Raw genomic sequence first — 20,685 nt, 5'->3', positions numbered from 1 at the left:
TCGCGTCGCGGGTGTGGTCGCCGCAATCGTTCGGTGGATTAAGAAGGCGAAGGAAAAGCTAAAAGAAAGAGAGCTTGTCTTTTTATTTTCCAAGAAAGAGTGCTGGAAAAGAAGGAAGATAAAGACTAAACAAAGAGAAGAAAAAATAGGGGAAGAAAGAGAAAGAAAGAGAAAGAGTATAGAATTCCCTTAGGACTAGACGACGTCACGAAAGAAAATCCATAGTCGAAAAGACAAGCGTGAATTATTTAGCATTCGCACGTTTCCTGCTTCTTTTAATCCCGCGTGTGCTCTCGCGCCTTTCCAAACAATAAATCAATTTTTAATCGTCTATACTTGCGCAAATATTCAAACAAATAAAAAACTATTTACTTATTGCGAGTTAAGAAAAGAACTCTTATCGATAAAATTAGTCAAAGTTTCTTATCTTCTTTTGATAGTTTATGAATCGTAAGAGGAAAAATCTTCTCCTTGCTCATCTCGGACGGTATAATTTTCTTGTTGTCCTTGTCTACTCTTTTAACAACGAGCCATTGCTTATCTTTTCACAATGTAACGTTATTCTCAGGGGAAAGAGTCGACGGGGAAAGTTTGCGGATCCGACGGTGTAAGCTACGAGAACGAGTGCGCCCTGAAGAAAGCTTCCTGTACCTCGCAGACCGAAATCGCTATTCATTATATGGGCGACTGCGGTTAGTTATTTTTTCCTTTGAATTATAATAAATCTGTATAATAGAGATTATTACTAGATTCGAAGAATCGAAAGGAATTAAGTGGATGGAAAATTCAAATGGTTCGCAGAACTTTGCGCGAGGGTGGAATGCGAAAACGGAGGTCGGTGCATGGCAGGAGTTTGCGTATGTCCGGAGATCTGTCCGGAAAGTAACGGAGAGCCTGTATGCGGTAGCGACACGAAGACTTACCAATCCGAGTGTGAATTACAAAAGGTAGCTTGTGGGAGGGACCCGAAATTGCCGGCCTTGCACGTGATTTTCTACGGCGACTGCGGTGAAAGACTCGCTGTGGCAGCGCTGAGTAAGTTGAAAAATTCCCTTTTCCGAAAACTCCTCCTCCCTACTAAAACTCGTTCGTTCGCCGATCGAAGATTCGAACAATGTGTCCCGGAGGGAGGGGAAAAAAGAGAGAACAAAAAATAACTTACCGTTCGACGAAACAATGGATAACGCTCGACAATCGCCATCGCGAGCTAGACGTTTTGCGATTCCGATCGAACACAAAAGGATATTGAAGGATCTATTGAAAGAGGCATATCGAGAACGCGCTCGCGCGCGCAATTCTATCTTTTTCTATAATAATTATTACACCAAAAATATTATATTTCAAGAGTTATCGCGCGCGTGATCAAATTATAGTCGATAAAATTCATTTCGTCCTTTATTCGTCCTTTATTCGTCCCTAATTTCGTTCCTACTGCATCCAAGTGAACGCGAATTAACGTTATTCGCGATTACCGCGATGGATCGACTTAAACGATTGAAACAGTTGGCAAGGTACCTTTTTAAAACGTATTATTTGAAATAATAATGCATTCGAATATCTACTTAATACGAATGAACGCTTTTTAACGAATGCTTCTATTAATTCATTTGGAATATCCTAATCCGCTTTCATCTAATTCTCTCTTTCTCTCTCTCTGTCTCTGTCTGTCTCTCTCTCTCTGTCCGTCTGTCTTGAAATCGCTCGAAACAGCGACGATGTCGACACCGGCTCTGACGCGCGTGGCCACCACGGTCGCTGACGTTACCAGCACTCAAGAACGAGAGGCTTGCAAGGACATTCATTGCGATTTCGAGGCCACGTGCGAGCTCGGACCAGATAAATTTCCAAGGTGTAGCTGCCGATTCGATTGTGCCTCGATATCGCCGGAAAATATGCGTCCGGTCTGCGGCAGCGATCTCAGGACATACTCGTCTCTCTGCGCGATGAAGATGGAGGCCTGTCAGCGACAACAAGAGTTACGGCTGAGGCCCCTTGATCTGTGTCAAGGTTGGCCATTTTAGTTGCACGTTAACAATGCTTCCACCTATTATTCTTTCTTCATTCTTTGATAATACTAATACTGCTAACTTTTTCTATACAATGTTAAATTGTACGATATAGACATTTCCTTTGATTCTTACGATTTGTGATTACGATTAGATTTAAGCGGCTTTCTTTTAAATTCAATTTAATTTTGATTAATCGTCCAGGCATGGAGGTAAAACCGTGCAACGGAGATCCGCCATTGATCGATGCCGATGGCAAGGAATACGATTGCGGAAGCGGACCCGATCGCCGAGATTGTCCGAGCAACAGCTATTGCCATCAAACACCGCGATTCGCTCGCTGTTGCAAGAAAGGTAACAACCAACCTAAGAAACAAAGTAATTCGAACAAAACGATCAATTGGCCACTCTTTATATTCCATAGTCCAAGGAATTCAAGTGGTCAAGTGCTCGGATTCCTGGCACGGATGCTGTCCCGACGGTAAAACCGCAGCTCTAGGACCGGATGGCGCTGGTTGTCCTAGTTCATGCAATTGTAACAGACTGGGTAGTGTATCCGACACCTGCAATCCGGAAACCGGACAGTGCGAATGTCGACCAGGAGTGGGTGGTCTTAAATGCGACAGATGTATGCCAGGTTATTGGGGATTGCCAAAGATCAGCGAAGGACATCAAGGATGTATACGTAAGACGAATAATTATATTTAGTATGCTTACACGACGGCCGCCGCCGCCGCCGACTTTATCTAGATAGTATATCTTTCCTTCGTATCTCTACAGCTTGCGGTTGTTCTCTCTTTGGTTCCGTTCGAGAGGATTGCGAGCAAATGACCGGACGTTGCGTCTGTAAGCCCGACATTCAGGGCCAAAAGTGTACAATTTGCACCGATCACAATAAAATACTAACGCCCACCGGATGTTATTCAGGTATCTCGTAGAAAATGTCAATCTCTTTGACGAGTAAAGAGAAAAAGACAATCTACCTGGGCGTCTATCGCTTACTAACCTACTCTCGCCTACCGCCTACCCGCCTACCCGTTTACCAACTACATTCGCATAATCAATCCTGCAGCTGAGATGAAATTTAACATTGTACTTTGTTATGTTCTCAGCCGATACGATACCACCGATCCCAACCTCTTGCAAGGAACTGGAGTGCTATTCCGGAGGACACTGCTCCGAAATAGGTGGTCCACACTGCGTCTGTCCGTCCTCCTGTCCAACGGACATACCGTTGGTACCGGTTTGCGGTAGCGACGGACAGACTTACGACAGCGAGTGCGAACTACGTCTGTACGCGTGTCGTCACCAGGCGGACGTGGTGACCCAGGCCTTTGGTCACTGCAGAGGTGGGTTCACTGAGCGTACGCCGCACAGGCCGCTTTACATTCTGCGTTACTGAACATAGAAATGATTGACGGAAAATAAGGGGATAAGTGAGATAGACAGACGGTAGGTGTATCCGTAAGAGCAAATGCGCGTCTGAATACAAATTAGATCATCAAGTTAGGAATGTAAAGGAGATGCACCGTTTTGTCTAGACTACTGCGTTTCTCGAAATTAACAATGCGCTAATTCGACGACTATATATTATAATCGGATACGTCGAAAATAATATATTGTTAATCTATAGAAAAAAAGGAAATTATGAGATTTTCGTCGCGCTTCCATAAGCTATCTTTATTCTTCTTATTTTTCGCGATCGAAGCTAAGAAAGGAATGAGATAATAGGCGCGGCGAATGTCAAGGAACTAACCTGCACCAGCCTATTTCCTTTGTATCCAAAGGTGATAATAAACTTATCAACTTTTTACTGACATGTATATATGTATATGTTTATAACCCTTGCACCTCTCTAACCACCCGGAGCCCACAGGTCGGCGGCGGCGGCACTTTACTAGCTTTCGCAATCGACTTTGAACTCGGCACCATTTTCACCGTTACGACGACAGCTGCTTGCTCGATCGACCGATGGATCTCGAAGGATCTGGAAAGATCTAGATCTAAAGAAAGAAAGAAAAGAAGCAAAGGATGTCCAGTCCTTTTTGTTTTTTTCAAGACGGCAGTTTACCCCTATCGCCTATTGTGCATTACGTTTGACAGTTATTGCTTTCATTAATCAAACTTATCACAGCATATTCGTGAGGGTGGGTGCACGAATAAGCCAGCACGCACACCAGTACGCTCATTTTACGTCGGTAATTAGTTTCCCAACTCAAATATGAGCGCTGAGCTCTGACAAATTGAAACCACGGAATCGACCCAATTCAAATTCAGACTTTAGCCAAAGCTCCTCGATTCGGCAAGCATACCGTTACCTTGGAAAATATTCAGCCGGATAGAAAAGCCAGCTCCTCGTTCGCGAGACACGCGAGCCGACCAATTCTATCGCCGAACGCGAGATCTAATTATAAATCATTCTCAACGCTCTCCTTCGATATTATTAATGACAATTGTTGCCAGTGGAAAACTGTTCCGACCATTTTCAAAGTTGCATTATTTCCTTCTCTCTTTGGAAAACGATCGATTTGAAATTCCCGACCGGAATCTAAGGATAGTTTTACGATAAAAAGAGGGCATGCAATTAATCGTACAGTAATGGTGGCTGTGTTCGAGGTGACACGATCGATATCGGAGAATCCATCCGCTTTAACGAGCGAGCGAGCGAGCAGGCTAGTGGTAAACCAAAAAAAAAAAAGAAACGGCAAAAAGGGAAAGGGAAAGGGGGAAATACGGTAAGATCTTGTCTCGTTGTTTTTCCTCGTTTAGACTCCTCTTTCCTCGCATTACTCACCTCACGGAAAAGTTCGTAAAACGAAACGCTGAAATCTATTAAATTCGCCGCACCTCGTTCCGCACCTCGTTCCGCACATCCCACCCCCAATTTTTGATTGGCCAGTCCTCGAAAGTCCTCTAACCGTCCTCCTTCCTAAAACCTCCTCCTTCCTAAACTCGATTCGACTGTCCGACTCTGGCGTCGAATAAAGTCAATTCCTTAAAAAGTTCTTCTTCCTTCTCGGGAATCAAACATAAATCGCATTACATTGCGTTACCGCTCACCTCATTCCGTGACTTTTCGTTTTCTCTTCGATTCCTCTTTGATTCCTCTCCGACCGTTTGCTTGCTCGAGTTTATCTATGCGTGTTCGTATGCGTCTACGCAAAAGGATGAAAATAAGAGAAGAAAATGATGAAAGGAACGTAATGGGAGATACCACTTTGCTTCCCGTAAATAATGCATGTTATAATTCCTGGAGAGGGCTAGGGGTAGTCTTCCATCCCCGCGCCAACCAACGATCACTTGGATATCCTGAAAGCGTGACGGGCCTTTGACGGTCGCGCGAGTAATAACGATCGAGTTACCGTCAAGGATACGGTAACGAGGGAATTGATCAAAGTGAGGAAACGAGGGAAGACGAACCATGTCTCCGCTCCACCTCCTCTTACTTACTTACTTACTTACTTACTTACTTACTTATTACATTCCACCCTTTTCACAATTTCTAAACGTTCCTTATTGGTCAAACTTGCTGTTTTTCCCAAAAGAAAACTATTCAAAATGAACTTCCGACTTTGTCTATTTCAAGGCAGATACTTTATTTTTCTTTTCTTCTTCCGTACGTAAGTATCGATACAAAGGCATGCTTCTAATTCTCAAGAAATATTTGAATCTTTGTAAGCTGAAGATAATGGAAATTACTATTGTATAAGGATATACAATACTTGATACTCGAGGAAAATTTATTACAAATAAATGCCTTAGACGTTTTTATCCCTTTACCTCTCCTTCAAGCAAGAATAAATAAAGAGAAAGACATCCTATAAACGATAAAGTCCGTTGACCGGATTCTTTGTCCTCTTTGAACGCATAATAAAAAAAGCTACAGAGAAAAATATGAATAAATACGGATATTAGAGTAGAATAGAATTCTTTGAGTAAAACATACTTTGATCACCGATAATGCACTTTCTTCGATCCCTCTGATAACTGAAAATGAAGAACATGGTAATAGTGGAAGACGACAAAATAAAATCAAAAGAGCAAGATTCGTTAGTATCTCGATTTTTCTCAACTTTTTTTCTCGTCGAAAAAGTAAACTCGTAAAAAAACATCCTCTTACTCTTATAGGAATATGCACACAAGGAAGATAAATTTAAAAACAAATGCTTTCGAAAAAGAATCAAACTCGAGCGAAGCGTAGCAAAGGAAAGGCGGAACGTCGTATCTTGCAAACGTTTCTTCTTCTTTTTTTTCTTATTTATTAGACCAAGAACAATCATTTATACGGAGTCTACTTTGCAACAAGCTACATACCAAACATTTTTCGAACTATCGAAGAGAAAAAGTACAAATGCAGATAGAAAAGCGAGCATGGGGGAGGTTTGGTTAAATAAATAATAAAAAATACGAAAAATAGAAAAAATTCACGAAAATCTTGGAGGAGATATAATAGGAAACAACGGTGCACAATTGGAAAGTAATTAAAATCCCATCAAGCCGCACCCCCTGCCCCTCGATCCCGTTCACCGAGTTACAACTTTTGTTACTCGCGGCTTGACTTACGGTCTACGAGTCGAACGAGTCGATAAGATTAGCTTTCGGATTCTCATTATTTACAGAAATTGCTATGCATCGAGGCACGTTTACTACTACTCACGCGTTTCTCTTCCTTCCAATTTGATTACTTCTTTTTTATTCGATCGATGCAAAATAGAAATAACGCGCGAAGATGCAGCATCTAACGTTGAATATTTTCACGAATTTATTGAAACATCAATAGTTTGTCAACATCATCGGCGGCGGCGGCAACGACGACAATTAATCGAGATTAAACGAGCCAAGTATTGTTCGCATTGTCGATCGTGTAAAAATGACCATGTAAATATGCTCTACAAACGATCCCTTTTAATGAAATTCTCTCCAGTCACGGATTAATTAGGGTGAATATATATTTATTGCGACCGCAGGCTCATCGTCTCTCCGTTGCATCCGCAATTTAATATAAATTTAATATAGATAGTCGCGAGCAAATCCCATAAAAGATTCTTTTAAAGCGGTCAAACGAAAATTCTTAAGATCGTTCCTTCGCATTATTTTATTTTCGCGAGATTTAAAATGCATTTAGATTCGTTTCTAATTGTAAACACTATATGTACATCTACTTTCAGTAGCATATGACGTTTGAGATTAGTTTAGTGGAACTCGCAAGAAAGGATCAATTTCTAAGTAAGTAAAGCGAATGTTCATTAAACTTTCAGACGATCCTCTCGTGAACACGGACTTTCCCGTTAAGAGATACACTGCCGTGCAATACACCCAACCTGCAGCCGCTATTTCGCCATTATCTAAATCTACCAGGCATCTTTTGGTCCCAGAACCAGATCCACGATACTATTACACTCATCGAGCTCATCAAGAAACCATCACCATCGACAGAGATAATCTTAAGCACGGTAAAACAAAGCTGATCTTTGTTACAAGATTCCAACATGTGTCGTGTATTAACGCGAAGAAAAGGAGCGCAAGATTTCCCTTATTATCCTTGCATTAGATTTGCAAACGGAGTTGCATATATTTTCTAACGCTAATTCTATTCCACTAATACGGTATGGTTTGCAGATGATAGGATAGATAGATAACCGTTAGTTTGGATTTCGTAGGAGTTGCAGCGGTATATCGACCGACTCCCGCGACGATTAGGGTCGTCACGGCCCTTCTCGGTGATCTTTGTACCGACGACAAGGATTGTACGATTCCCAATAGCGAATGCTCTAACGGTGGTTGCATCTGTTCCGAGGGTTACGCAGAAACCAGTGATCGACAAGAATGTTTCGGTAAGAAAATTTTGTCCGTTGAATCCTAATACGCCGAAATACGCCGAAATACGCAGACAACGATCATCGCGTCTCAATTTTCATCGCAGCCAATTACGTGCCAGTGACACCGACGGAGGAATTTCGTGCCTGTCTCTCCTATCCTTGCCATATGACATCGACGTGCATCGACCTGCCGAGCGCAACATTTGTCTGCATCTGTCGGCCGAATTATACGGGGCTGCTGTGCGACGAAGAGATAAACAAGAGAGATTACGAGGTACCTTCCTTCGACGGTAAGAGCTACGTCAGAATGAGCAGACTGAAGGCTTATCATAAGTTCAGCATCGAGGTAGAATTAAAGACCTACGCCGACAACGGAATTATACTTTACAATCAGCAGAAGAGCGACGGGACCGGTGATTTCGTTTCTCTCGCCATCGTCGATGGGTAAGATTTTTTCAATTTCCTAATATCACCTATTTATTACGACTCGTGTCAGCCAAATCATTTTCTGTCTCTCTTCAGACACGTACAATTTAGATACAATCTCGGCAATGGTCCGGTTGTCCTCACTTCACCGGAGAAAGTCACCATGAAAACCTTCCATAGAATAGCAGCGAAAAGATATCACAAAGATGGAGTACTGATCTTCAACGACGGCGAGGATATCGTTGGTCAGAGCCAAGGAGTCCTCAAATCCTTGGATCTCAACCAGGATACTTTCGTTGGAAATATGCCGAGCAATTATTCCAAGTGAGCGAAATTACGCTATGCATGAGTATCGAAAGATTATGCGCCCATTTAAATTCGAGGTTCGATTAGAGTCAATATCCATATCTAATATTATGTTTCGTTAACGTTGAACAGAGTCTACGACAATATCGGCACTAACCACGGTTTCCTCGGATGCATACGAAAGCTAAAGATCAATCGCATCTTCGTGGACCTGCACGTTGGACAAGACAAGGACGTTTTAGAAACTTATCGCGTAAAGGAATGCGGAGACAACGCGTGCGCTAATCTTCCCTGCGAAAACGGCGCGACGTGCCAGCCAATCTACGAGGAGGATCTCTGCAATGGCCGGGAATGTCGAAGATTGCAGAAGAGGGCCAAGAACAGGATTAATAATAAGAACGGCCAGAAGAACGGCCAGAAGAACGGCCAAAAGAACGGCCAAAAGAACGGCCACAAGAACGGCCATAATAACGGACATAAGAATGGCGTAAACATCGTCAGATGCAAGGGCTCGCATTGCGCCTCGATCGATCAACCGAGATCGAGGAAGAACTCGAAGAAACGTTGCGTCGGTGGCAAGTGCGATTACGACTACGATATAGATTTCGAGGCAAGTTTCGATCGTGGAAATTACGCGGTAGAAAAGTACGAACCACCGGATTACAAGTGCATTTGCCCGCCCCAATTTACCGGCCGAAATTGCGAGGAATCATTGGACCCGTGCATCGACGAACCCTGTCAGCACGGTGCCACTTGCGACATACTGCCTCAGGGTGGATACGTTTGCAAATGTCCACCCGGTAGGACCGGCGTACATTGCGAAATTCGTAAGTATACGTCTAGCTACTTAAAGCTACTTAAGAGCTTTACAAAAGATTCATTCGTTATTTTCGATTTGTTTCGCAGTCGATGCCGAATTAACGGAACTGTTAATACCGGAAATGTCCGGCGACGGTTTCCTCGAATTACCATGCCTCGAAGGAGTCGCCAAAGCTTTTTCCATCGAGCTGTGGTTCCTAACACGCGTCAACGACGGCCTTTTATTATATAACGGCCAACTGAACAACGGTAGAGGCGATTTTATCAGTTTAAACTTGGTTCACGGTAGACTAGAGTTCAGGTTCAATCTCGGAAGCGGTATCGCCAATATCACGTCGCCGGATACCGTTACTCTCGATAATTGGCACTGCGTCAGAATAAGCAGACTCGGAAGGGAGGGTGTTCTTCAACTGGACGATGGAACGGTAGCGAGAGGACTCTCTGGAAGTCCTCTCACAGAATTGAACTTAGAAATGCCTCTCTACGTGGGTGGAGTCAAGTAAGCTTTTTTACCAGACGCTACAACCTCGATAGGTTGAGACAACGCGCAACAAGTTGTTATTACAACGACAAGCGACACATTTTCATCGTCGTTTCAGACATTGGAGAGAAGTGCATCGCTTGGCGGGAGCTTGGACCGGTTTAACGGGAGCCGTGCAAAGGCTGATGGTAAACGGCAAGACTTATCAAAATCTTGCCGTAAACGTAACGCAACACAACACAGAAATCTACGACGGGTTACCGTGCCCGAGCAACGAGAATCCTTGTCACAACGGTGGCGTTTGCCTTCCCTTGTTGAATAGCTACCTCTGCAAATGCGCTACCGGCTACAACGGACTGCACTGCGAGTTTTGTAAGTTTTGGCCGTTTCTTGGCTTCAAAGCCAACACAGTTTGTGACACGAATAACCAATCCTAACAATTCTATTCGTTTCAGTCATGGGATACGACGTTTCGAGCACGGAAGATTCCAAGAGACCGGTACGATTCGACGGCGACAACTTTTTGCAATTTAAACATCGTCTTGGTAGAAGGTACGTACGTGATCTTGCCTTTCCTACGATCGATCGATCGATCGAGAACTAATCTCGTTTCTTTAAAAAAGTTTCGCTAGAATCGGCTAGTTGGTAAGATTAACCGAAAGTGAATGAGATCGAGCGAAAGTGCATGAGAGAGAGAGAGAGAGAGAGAGAGAGAGAGAGATAGAAATCCATAAAGAGAGCACCGAAGTCCTACAACTTTAGTAACGCGTAGTTCGCTTTAACAAACCCGTTTAAGCGAAATTACTAATCTTCTGATTATATAACACTCCAACTAGTACTAACACAACTAATACTACCCTCGGCGAGTATTTCGAAGAGTCCTACTCCGACTACGACTTGGAGGACGTCGAAGAGTACGAGTACGACAGTTACGATTATACGGAGTAAGTTTCTGATTGCTGTCACAAATGTGTACCGCGTATGTGTGTTAGAGAATGCTTCCTCCTTCTAGTCGCGTAGCGCAATATCGCGTCTACGATCGCAATTTCTATCGCAATTTCTATCGCAATTTCTATCGCAATTTCTATCGAAAGCAACGATCGATCATCTTCGTTCATTAACGACGAGAAACATCCTTCCGTTGTAAGCTTTTAACCACGACTCTCCTTTCCTTCCTTAAATACTCGCTTACTAAAATACATACTTATTATGTATTACAGCTTGACTCGTTGAAAATCGTCCGCCCCTCCCCCCCACCCCTCCCCCGTTGTCGTTGTGTAAGATGCTTGCACGTATTCCTCGTGATGATTTCAGACGCAGAGGGCAACAATCCAATAAGTTTGAATTACGACTGAAGACGATTCATTCCGAGGGTCTGATCGCTTGGATTGGAAGGGGAAAACTCGAACACCTTATACTTTCTTTGCGCGGAGGTTACGTCGTTCTCTCTTACAAGAGTAAAACGGAACAGATTAACGTGAAGAGTAGGGTGAGTAAAGTATTCGGACACGCGTAATATAAGTAATAATATAATTAAAGTATAAGAAACAATCGCACGACACCTAATCGTTGTTTTCGTAGGAGAGAGTGGACGACGGTGTTTTTCACCACATAAGAGCGAGTCGGAGAAGACGCGCCTCGACGATACAAATCGACGAGTTTGCCCCGGTTAAGATGCCGATGGAGAGTGGAACTTTACTTACGACCAATGGCAAATTATTCATCGGCGGCAAACCGGGCCACCGAGGCATCAAGGGCTGCGTCACGGACTTTATCATCGATAAGCGTCGATTGCAATTAGTTAGACGGAAAATCGACTTTTGTCACGACAATGACGTATGATGATAACGAATCGCGGAGACGATCAGACGATTCGCAAGATTCGTAGCTTTTCTTCTCCTTTATCATTCTCATCGCCTTCGTCCAAGTTCGTCTGGATTTCGCCTGGCTCGAAGATATCGAACGAACCTAGAGAGGAGGAAGAGAAAAACTTTGAGAGATTTTATTAACGGACCGAGTCCTTCTTAGATCTTTCTTCCTGCCACTTCCTCCAATTCTTTTATCGTTCGCTCCGAACGACCACGATTCCTGCCAAAGTCCCACATCGCGAAAAAACGATCGCTCTCCGTCATTTTCGCGACTGCCATACTTAATTCGTTGTCGCGTCGTGTCTCGCCTTCGAACGACATGCGCTGCAAATAGAGATAGAGATAGATAGACAAAGAGAGAGAGAGAGAGAGAGAGAGAGAGAGAGAGAGAGAGAGAGAGAAAGAGAAGAAAAGTGCGAGCGCGGAAAAAGTGCTGCGTTTTTTTCATCGAAAGACAATAATATATTTTTAAGGTAATACGATAATTACATGCATAGTATTATATGTATATGTACGTAAGCATGCTCGCGACATTTATTCGAGGAAGAATAAGAGCGCGTAAAACAAGCGGAAAGTAAGGAAGGACAGGCGAGAGAGCATTTGGCCGAGATACTCGTCTTTAGATATTTACGATAAGCTATGCTAATGCACTTAAAACAGAAGGATAATAACAAAGAACACTTTACATTGCCAAGACTGAATAAATATTGGGACGAAAGAAACTGTAGAGAGAAAGTGAATGTGTGCGAGAGAGAAAGGCGCTAATTTGGTGTTACGTTTGAGTGTTTGGTAGAGAGATTTAATGAATATGAATTTCAAGAATAGACGAATGTATTTTAATGGACTGTTATAATTTATATCCATAGTACGCCATATGTATGCGAAAACAAATATGACAGGGATCATAGATTCCTTGTATACACGTACAAACGTTGACACACATTTACACAGTTAAGCACACGCTATTGTTTTTAGGTAGGCGAGGCTTTTTACAAAATGCGCAAAAAGAATAGATGTATTATAAATATATAAATACTTATACATATAAATATATATATATATATATATACGGATTGCATTCCATGTTACGGTGGATATCACACGTGATAAGCGAATACGCGCTTATGCATTATCAGATGTAAGACGATAATGGATCCCACCCAAGAAAAACCCCGCTTACGCGTGTAATCCAACGATCCGAACGAGGATATGTATGCGTGTGCGTGTGCGTGCGCGTGTGCGTGTGCGTGCGATAGAGATATACGAAATATTAAGATATATCTTATGCGCGTGCGCGTGCGCTAGAGTTAACGTTTCGCAAAATCTGTAAATAACCGATATACGTTGATCTATCGATTACAAAGCAATGATCGTTTAGAGATGTACAATACTGGAGCTAAACGAATGTAACGACCTAATAATAATAATAATAATTATAATAATAATTATAATAATAATAATAATAATAATCGTGTAGCGTTTCACGAATTAGCCTTTCCATGCGCACGCGCCGTTTTATAGTTTGTGCGTCGGGCCGATGCGATGTGTTCTTCCGTTCCGGGGCGAAAACGTCTAACAAATAAGAACGCCTAAAGATAATTGTAAATCGTCGTTACTTTCTATCGATTAGAAAATACGTAAGCGGCTGAACGCACACTTTTTCGATTGTTAGCGATCTGGCTCGTTCCCTCTCTGGAAATGTACGAATTTGATCTCGCGCGTCGCACTTCTTTGACGATGCACGAATGCCTAAGTTCTAACTCTATATCAAATAAGGTTCGATACTCTATTTTTCTTCTGTGTATTTACATGTATTTTTTAACATATTTTCCATCGAATTTTTCCTTTATGCGAATTTCCAAAAGACAATTTTCCAACGATATTAGAGTTGGCTACGATACGCGTGCGAATACGACCTTTACCATTTTTTACCACTAAAAACGATTAATTATCATTGAAATATCTTTCTCTTATCCGAAAGATCGCTCTATTAGAGGATCTTCTCGAATTCTATAATCGTTCGATGATAATATGTATTACAACAGTTCAACGGATAACGCCTAATGCAGATTTATGATGAACGATTATATTATAGATCGATCGATCGATTATCCTAAAATGTAATCAAGGCGAAGCAAGATTACGCGCGAACAATGAATCGATACTAATTTAATAATTAAGGCACGATATTATATCCTTCTTACCTGTTTATCGTTATTGCCTGAGAAGATGAAAGATCGCTTTTCTCGTCAACGCGAGCTACGAATTATCAAGCAATTTCGAAACATATCCCTCTTTTGAGATACGTATTCACGTAAAATGTACATATATGTATCTTCGTTTGAAACAGAGTACATACATATCTCTTTCCCCATGCATTTCATCGTTTACATATCGAACTGAATTAATTATCGTACGGTCCAATAACGAGTCGCATTCCAACGAATGATAATAAATGAATAGTTATATTGTTGCGAAATAAAGGCGAATAAATAAATGAAAAAGACAATTGAACGATTATATCGACGTAATGTATTTGATCGCGTGTCTGGATATAAGAATTATCATCTTTTGTATCATTAGAGATTGTTCGAGAACGATTGTTTAATGATTCGAGAGCAGGAACAAGCAAGCGTGCGGCGAACAATAGAAAAAGATCTAACTTTACGAATAAGCTTACTGCCAATCCAATTCAAGATTCTACGATCCTGTCTTTTTCTCGATCACGGTCACGGTGTTCCTTGGATGATTTTCAATTTATGAGTACTTCCAACATTAAACGAGGACAAAAAAGAGAAGAAAAGAAGGATAATAAATGGAGGCTGGAAAGGGAAAATCGAAGAGAGAAGAAAATTCAGAAGATGCGTTCGCGGTTCGACTCCTTAAACGGATAAACGTCGCAAGATATTTTCGTGTGGTCGATATTCACGCCACACGAATCTACACAGGACAAGAATGCACACGTCTTAATTAGTTTTTTTACTTTGGATACCGTCGTTATAACACGCGACCATTTTTGGCGCTATCTGTCCTAAATACTGGAGCTACACTATGTAACAAAGTACACTGTGCATTGTAAAGTGACTGTATATACAATTATAAATTATGCAATTACCTTGAAACTCTGCCATTCTTTTCACGCACGCACGCACGCACGCACACACAGACACACACACACAAACTCTCTCTGAAAAATATCTCTACACGAGTTTAGTAAAAATTCATTTATATCTAATAATCTATTTAGGCGTAATATCACATTAAACGAATCGATTTTTTCGCGGGATATTTACATCGAATCGCACTCACGCAGCACATCATCTCTCATAACGGTCATTAATATTTTCCATTGGCACGTCGCGAATTATTTGACAAATACAATAAATACATTATAGCGTGAATCACGCCGTAAAACGGCACGAACGAATGTATTGGATTCTCTGACAGGAAAAGCACCAACAGAGGCATCGATGAAAACATCGCGTAGACATTCGCTAAACATTAACTGATCGGTATTTCTTTAGCGATCTCTTCGATCCGTCTTTTAAAGTCCTCGCGTATTTCGCCAATGGGCTTCACCAGGAATATTGGCACGTCGTCGTCCCTTCTCTAAAAACACGCATGCGAAGAAAAAAATGAGATGAGAAGGATCTCCTCTCGATCGTGTGATTTATTTAACGCTGTGCGATACTTTCGACATTCCATTAAGTTATTTACCTGGAAAAGACATTCCCCCTGAAATTCAACGAGACCCTGTTTTCTGGCTCTTAAAAGAAGACCAACGCATTTGTCGCTGATGTGAGTGTAAATGTTGAAGAGATCGCCAAACGTGATGCCGATGACGTCCGGTTGATCGCGACATGGCGTACCATTTTGATGAATGACATCGCATAATTCCAAAATTTCTCGAAGAATATGTGCGTTAGCTTTGCGACCGCGTATATCCGAAAGAGATCCCGCAGTTGGCCTGAAATATAAAGACAACATTTCGACGAAACTCCTCCAAGAATAACGAATTTGCTTCTGAAATTGAAAACGTCTCTTGAACAGCCTACGTACCTTCCGTATTCGTCTTTGGAGAATTTAGGTTTGTCGATATTCAAGCCGGATGTAAATGGATTTTTGCTCTGTGCGTCTTTGTGCTTGTTTGCATACTGGTCGAACATGGCTACCTTTGCTCCCAAAGATTCCTGAAGCCCAATTCAAGAGAAACGAATGAAAATATAAATTCAGCAACTTTCCGAAATCCGTTATCTCCTATGTAATGTCCGTTATCCTCCGTATCCTTGAATTAACGCCGCCGAATACGTCTATTCTTAACAGTGTTGACCGAACAAACGGTCTTTCGCGAAATGAGCGAACAAAAATGACGAGTAGTAACAGTCGCGAAAACCCTACGTCGTTACGCTTCCTTAGGAGGCTTCCGAGCATAAAATCTATCAACGGCTTCAATGAACGTAACATTCTATCTTATAAATAATAGAATCCTACATCCAAATAATGATTCAATCCAAATAATGATTTTGATTGAATGAACAGTTATTAGGAAAAGTAGTACGATAGATAATTTTCTTCTTCGAGTAAAGATTCTTTTCTTCGAGTTTCCGTTTGCCTCTGCATACTTCAATACTTATAATAGAACCGAAAAGAATAAAGCGGTAAAAAAAAAGCATTGAGTGACAACGTCATCCGACGTAAGCGCGTTTAATCAGCACGGAATGTTGGAAAAAGTCCAATCTTTTTCGAGAAACGCTCCGCGAATTGGCCGTGACCATAAAAGACATCTCGATGGCATTCTGACAAATTTCCGAATCTATGCTGACTGCTACATTCATATCAACGGCACGTGATATTCGCACGAGATTTTCCTCTTCTCTAGGAACGAATCTAAGGACGAATCGAGGAAGAACCTTTCCGCTATGCAACAATATTTTTCTAAAACGTGACTATTATTTTACAATTATTATTTAGGAATACAATACGAATGGAAATGAAAGATTAAGGTAAGATAGAATCGTTTTCCAAATATTGTATATTAGAAATATTGTTTTTTAAGTTATTGAAGTGAATTAATCGAATGTAAGGAAAAACAATACTCACGAAAATTACCAAAGACATGGTTAAAGCCGTAGATAAGCGTAGGAAGAAATCGAATATTAATACTGTGATTTGGTATTTTATCAAGAATTATTACGAATAATCAGTTATCCGGGAAGATGATTTTTCCAAAGTTCTCGACTTGTTTAATCGCTAAAGTTTCGCGTATTCTCTACTTAAGCACGTAAATATGTAAGCTAGCCCGGTGTAACGTTTCTCTTATGAATGCGTCGTCGCGACGTCGTGCGTCCTTCTTATAAGAAAGAACCGACGTCAAAAATCTCCCACCAAAGGCGGGAGATCGAGAGCGTCCGTGGACGCTCGACGAGCCCAAATATTTTCTGCTTATTCGAGCCAATTTTGTAGGAATCCTTGCTTTTTGATTGGCTGCCAGCAGATCCTCCATCTCCGGAAATGATATTTCCTCGATTCACAGGAACGGAAAGCGAGCTCGATGGATTTCATTCATTTGTTCTCTCTCGAATTATGTCTATTTTTTTTTTCCACCCAACACGTCGATACGACCAACTAAATGTTTCTCTGCCGATCCAGCATCGTTTATCGCGTTTCGCCCTCCCCTATCAAAAACCTCGAATTGCCTGCGCAGAAAATTAGTATCCGAAAAATAAAATATAAAAGATGCTTCTCGAGATGATCGAGCATCATATTTGCGCAATTATGTAATTTATTCGGATTTCAAATTCGCGAGAGTTCAAATCTTTACTTCGTAGGGCGATAAATTAACTCTGGCAAAAGTAAAACTTAATCCAAGCCATCAAAATGGCACTAGGAATTATTGCGATATGCTTTCATTCTATTCGATAGTGCCAAAACGCTCTTTGAATTTCTCCGAGGAGCACGCTTCTGCCGCGTGAAAATGTAAAGAAGGAAACGAAAGACTTTATATGCATGTAAATGCAATATTGGTGCATTTCAAGCATGTATATTTCACGTAATTGCATCGAATCGCAATGTAACACGACGACGACAACGACGACGACCGTCTTAATTAGGCTTATGTGAGTCTGAGAGCAAACTATAGTCAAAGGTTATTATTACCTTACACCGAAATGAACGAGAAAGCAACGCAAACTAAACCGATATCTAGAGAAGAAAATCTATCTATTGGAAATGAGAAGATTCTTGTATGGAAATTCGTGCTCATTGAAAAATATATTCGGAGAGTATAGAGATGTGACTTTGAAATTGTTTTAGAAATCTGAAAACGCAAACACTCGGCCGGAAACACGAAATTAGATATCTGTTTTACGTCGTCTCGGCATCAATGAACGTCTACGTCAGCGACCGTGACGGTACGATGATGCTTTCTCACTATAATAGTAAATGTAAATTCTTAGGATACGTAGGACTGTGAGTCGTCTTTGACGCGTAGGTAGATATCACGAACGATCTAACAATAAGTACCTAAATTTATCCGATGTTTACGCTCTAAGCAAGATTTTTCAATAAACCGATTCATTCCACACTCGTTTCGTCGAATTTACCTAAAGTTCAACCTGAAGCTCGTCGACTATATTAGTATTGGGATACTTCAAAATCAAACTCGCAGATAACAAAAGAACTCGGCAAAAAAGTACAATAACATATTTTTGAAAACTATCGTCGATCGTTTCGTTGATCGTCTTCAATAAATAATCTGAAATAAAACGCGATTATGTAGAGTTCTTGGAGGGGGAAATGGCTTTCGTGCATCATTTTGTTCGCCTAACTTTCATTCCGAAGAATGCAATAAAACGCAAGGAAGGCACGAGATCAGAGGTCAACCGCGCGCTAACTGGGCTAACTATAAATAATTCTCGAGCGGTCTATGGCACAATACTCGCTCGCTATCTCAATGAGAAGTACCAGGTGTTTGTATAAACAACGATCGCGTAATATGCATTACAGAAATCTTAGACGTAATTCTATAAATGCACATTAATGAACTGTGCACAAATTTAGGATCTAAAGTCGCGCTACGTAAACCTTCCTACCGGAGTTTAAGGCACGCTCTTGTAAATCGTTCGCCACATGTGTGTGGACATAAATAACGAATAAATTCATTTCTATAATCTTGTATTTTGTGCTTTTTTTTTTATAAAGAAGAGATACACGGATATATGGATAACCTGACGTCGAGTTATTAATCTTTCACGAGGCTTCGTGCAACTATTAATTGAATCAAAAGCAAATTCCACGCGAACTTTCCGTGTCGTTGAACGTTTCCAAGGGGGGTGGTATAAATAAGCAAAGATACGCTCTCTTCGATTGGAGACAAGGGCGACGTGTGGCGCCTCATCAAGGTCAAGATTGAAAAAAGTAATCGACTATTTCGGTGACCGACGGGACATCGGTTCCGTTTTTAAGGACGCGTAGGAGCTTATCTCTCGCGTCTGAAATGACGCAAAGACGATCCCCAATCTCGTATCTTGAAAAATTAGTTTTCGAGATGAAACAAGATTTCTCGTTTTTCGCTAGAAACGTATGTATATGCGCGCGGACGACGTTCCAATGGTTGCACGAAATCGCAGCATAATTCATGAGTGGCCCCTCATAAATTTCCCGCTCGGACGAGTCATTGCGTGGAAAGCGTAGATGTGAGAATAAATTTGTGACGCGTCAGCGAACGATTTATTCGAGAGACCCGACATTTCCGTAAATCGACTAAAAATATCTGACCGGAGGATTGGAAAAATGAAAAATGGAAAATGAAATAGGCCTCGAAGGCGAAGGCGTAGGCGTATGCGCGTATCAACGCTCGTCTCTCCAACGATTTTCCTTTCTGTTTCCTTTTAAAAGCGGACAGGTGTTGGAATTCGTTCGAAATTCGCGGTACACTAGTTTCCTTTCTTGAAATAGTATCGTCGATACTCGCGTCAAAGAAAGTTGCTCTGGGAAATAATGAATAAGCCGTGTCACGATGCAAGAAGGCATAGAAATTTAAGAAGATTCATCTTCGCTCGCAAGCGGACCCGGAAATCTCCACTAAAAATTATTTTCTCTCAAAGTTATATTATTTTTGGCCGCGTGCGTCACGCTTTCGGATTCCAAGTTTACTAATCGTTTATCTTTCGAATCAAAAATCGTTCCTATACCCCGTTTCATCGACATCCGTTGGCTTGAAAAAATAAACGATTTATCAGAAATAAAAGATATTTTCCTCGTTGTGTGTGTACGACGACGACGACGACGACGACATTCATCGATCCCAAATCGACCGATGGCTAATTCTACAATTTAGGAAAACAAACTTGTTTTAAACGCTGACTGTCTTTGCATTTTGCCAATATACTACAAGCGTATTTGCATGCGTATTTGCGATCTATAATATAATTGGTACCTATCTTAAGACAGCGAGAACATTGTTCTCTCTATGAGCTATAGAGAAGCTATATAGAATCTACTGACCTCGGATGAATCGGAATCGTTGTCCATTCTCGTAAATATAATCAAATTTGGGACGTCTTAGAAACACAATAATGATTTCGATATGGAGCTAATAACAACACCGAGTGAAGCAGCAAGCGATGACTTTGCTATGACGGTGGGCTTCTATTTTCGATTGACTGCATCGAACACGTGGTTACCAAATGACCAAGTGACTTACGAAAACTTAACATATACTTTAGGATAGTCCAATTTTCTATTTACATACATACGTACTTGAATATGTATGAGTATTTCATACGATGTATATGTCTGATGTATGAATGCATCAGAACATTTCAAAAAGACGCAGGTAATTTTTGACAAATCTGTATTCGAAACAATTTTATAACAATGAGTCCATATAAATATGTATTCGTGTACATGATCAGATGTCAATCATACAAAATACAAAATGTCTCAAGCTCTTTCATTGA

The 20,685-nt window shown here is 41.3% G+C and overlaps 2 protein-coding genes across 11 annotated transcripts in view; one reads left to right on the top strand and one right to left on the bottom strand.

Annotated features, from left to right (window-relative positions):
* LOC122524356 (agrin-like) overlaps positions 1-14,847 on the top strand; it is a 155,191-nt gene extending 140,344 nt beyond the window's left edge. For all 8 annotated transcript variants that reach the window (XM_043646563.1, XM_043646562.1, XM_043646569.1 and 5 more), the window contains 18 exons: positions 569-692; positions 802-1,035; positions 1,711-2,007; positions 2,211-2,360; positions 2,431-2,691; positions 2,787-2,933; positions 3,119-3,355; positions 7,265-7,459; positions 7,667-7,840; positions 7,930-8,269; positions 8,348-8,575; positions 8,690-9,384; positions 9,464-9,875; positions 9,976-10,229; positions 10,313-10,409; positions 10,694-10,801; positions 11,172-11,346; positions 11,439-14,847. In XM_043646563.1, coding sequence (XP_043502498.1) covers positions 569-692; positions 802-1,035; positions 1,711-2,007; positions 2,211-2,360; positions 2,431-2,691; positions 2,787-2,933; positions 3,119-3,355; positions 7,265-7,459; positions 7,667-7,840; positions 7,930-8,269; positions 8,348-8,575; positions 8,690-9,384; positions 9,464-9,875; positions 9,976-10,229; positions 10,313-10,409; positions 10,694-10,801; positions 11,172-11,346; positions 11,439-11,699 — 4,389 coding nt within the window. In that variant the 3' untranslated portion in view covers positions 11,700-14,847. The remainder of the gene's footprint in view (positions 1-568; positions 693-801; positions 1,036-1,710; positions 2,008-2,210; positions 2,361-2,430; positions 2,692-2,786; positions 2,934-3,118; positions 3,356-7,264; positions 7,460-7,666; positions 7,841-7,929; positions 8,270-8,347; positions 8,576-8,689; positions 9,385-9,463; positions 9,876-9,975; positions 10,230-10,312; positions 10,410-10,693; positions 10,802-11,171; positions 11,347-11,438) is intronic.
* LOC122524358 (actin-binding Rho-activating protein-like) lies at positions 14,235-20,452 on the bottom strand. 3 transcript variants are annotated; one of them, XM_043646570.1, is made up of 4 exons: positions 20,231-20,452; positions 15,785-15,915; positions 15,443-15,692; positions 14,235-15,334 (listed from the first exon to the last, which is right to left on the bottom strand). In XM_043646570.1, exons 1-4 carry the CDS (start codon positions 20,255-20,257, stop codon positions 15,227-15,229), a joined length of 516 nt encoding a protein of 171 aa, XP_043502505.1. In that variant the 5' UTR covers positions 20,258-20,452; the 3' UTR covers positions 14,235-15,226. The 3 variants fall into 3 exon arrangements, with proteins under 3 accessions (XP_043502505.1, XP_043502508.1, XP_043502507.1); XM_043646573.1 differs by lacking the exon at positions 20,231-20,452 and adding an exon at positions 16,835-18,535; XM_043646572.1 differs by lacking the exon at positions 20,231-20,452 and adding an exon at positions 16,826-18,532.
* Positions 20,453-20,685: the final 233 nt, after the last annotated feature.

Source organism: Polistes fuscatus, unplaced genomic scaffold (assembly GCF_010416935.1).
Source record: "Polistes fuscatus isolate 324 unplaced genomic scaffold, CU_Pfus_HIC Scaffold7, whole genome shotgun sequence".
NCBI lineage: Eukaryota > Metazoa > Arthropoda > Insecta > Hymenoptera > Vespidae > Polistes > Polistes fuscatus.
Note: the sequence above shows the minus strand (reverse complement) of the source record. Positions and strands in the feature narration are given on the sequence as shown.

Bases quoted from the DNA above. Each gene is read 5' to 3' on its own strand.
- LOC122524358 (XM_043646570.1), bottom strand. From the start codon at position 20,257: ATGGACAACGATTCCGATTCATCCGAG. The intron at 15,916-20,230 runs GTCAGTAGATTC...ATTGGGCTTCAG, and splicing joins ACGATTCCGATTCATCCGAG to GAATCTTTGGGAGCAAAGGT. The intron at 15,693-15,784 runs GTACGTAGGCTG...TTTATATTTCAG, and splicing joins TCCAAAGACGAATACGGAAG to GCCAACTGCGGGATCTCTTT.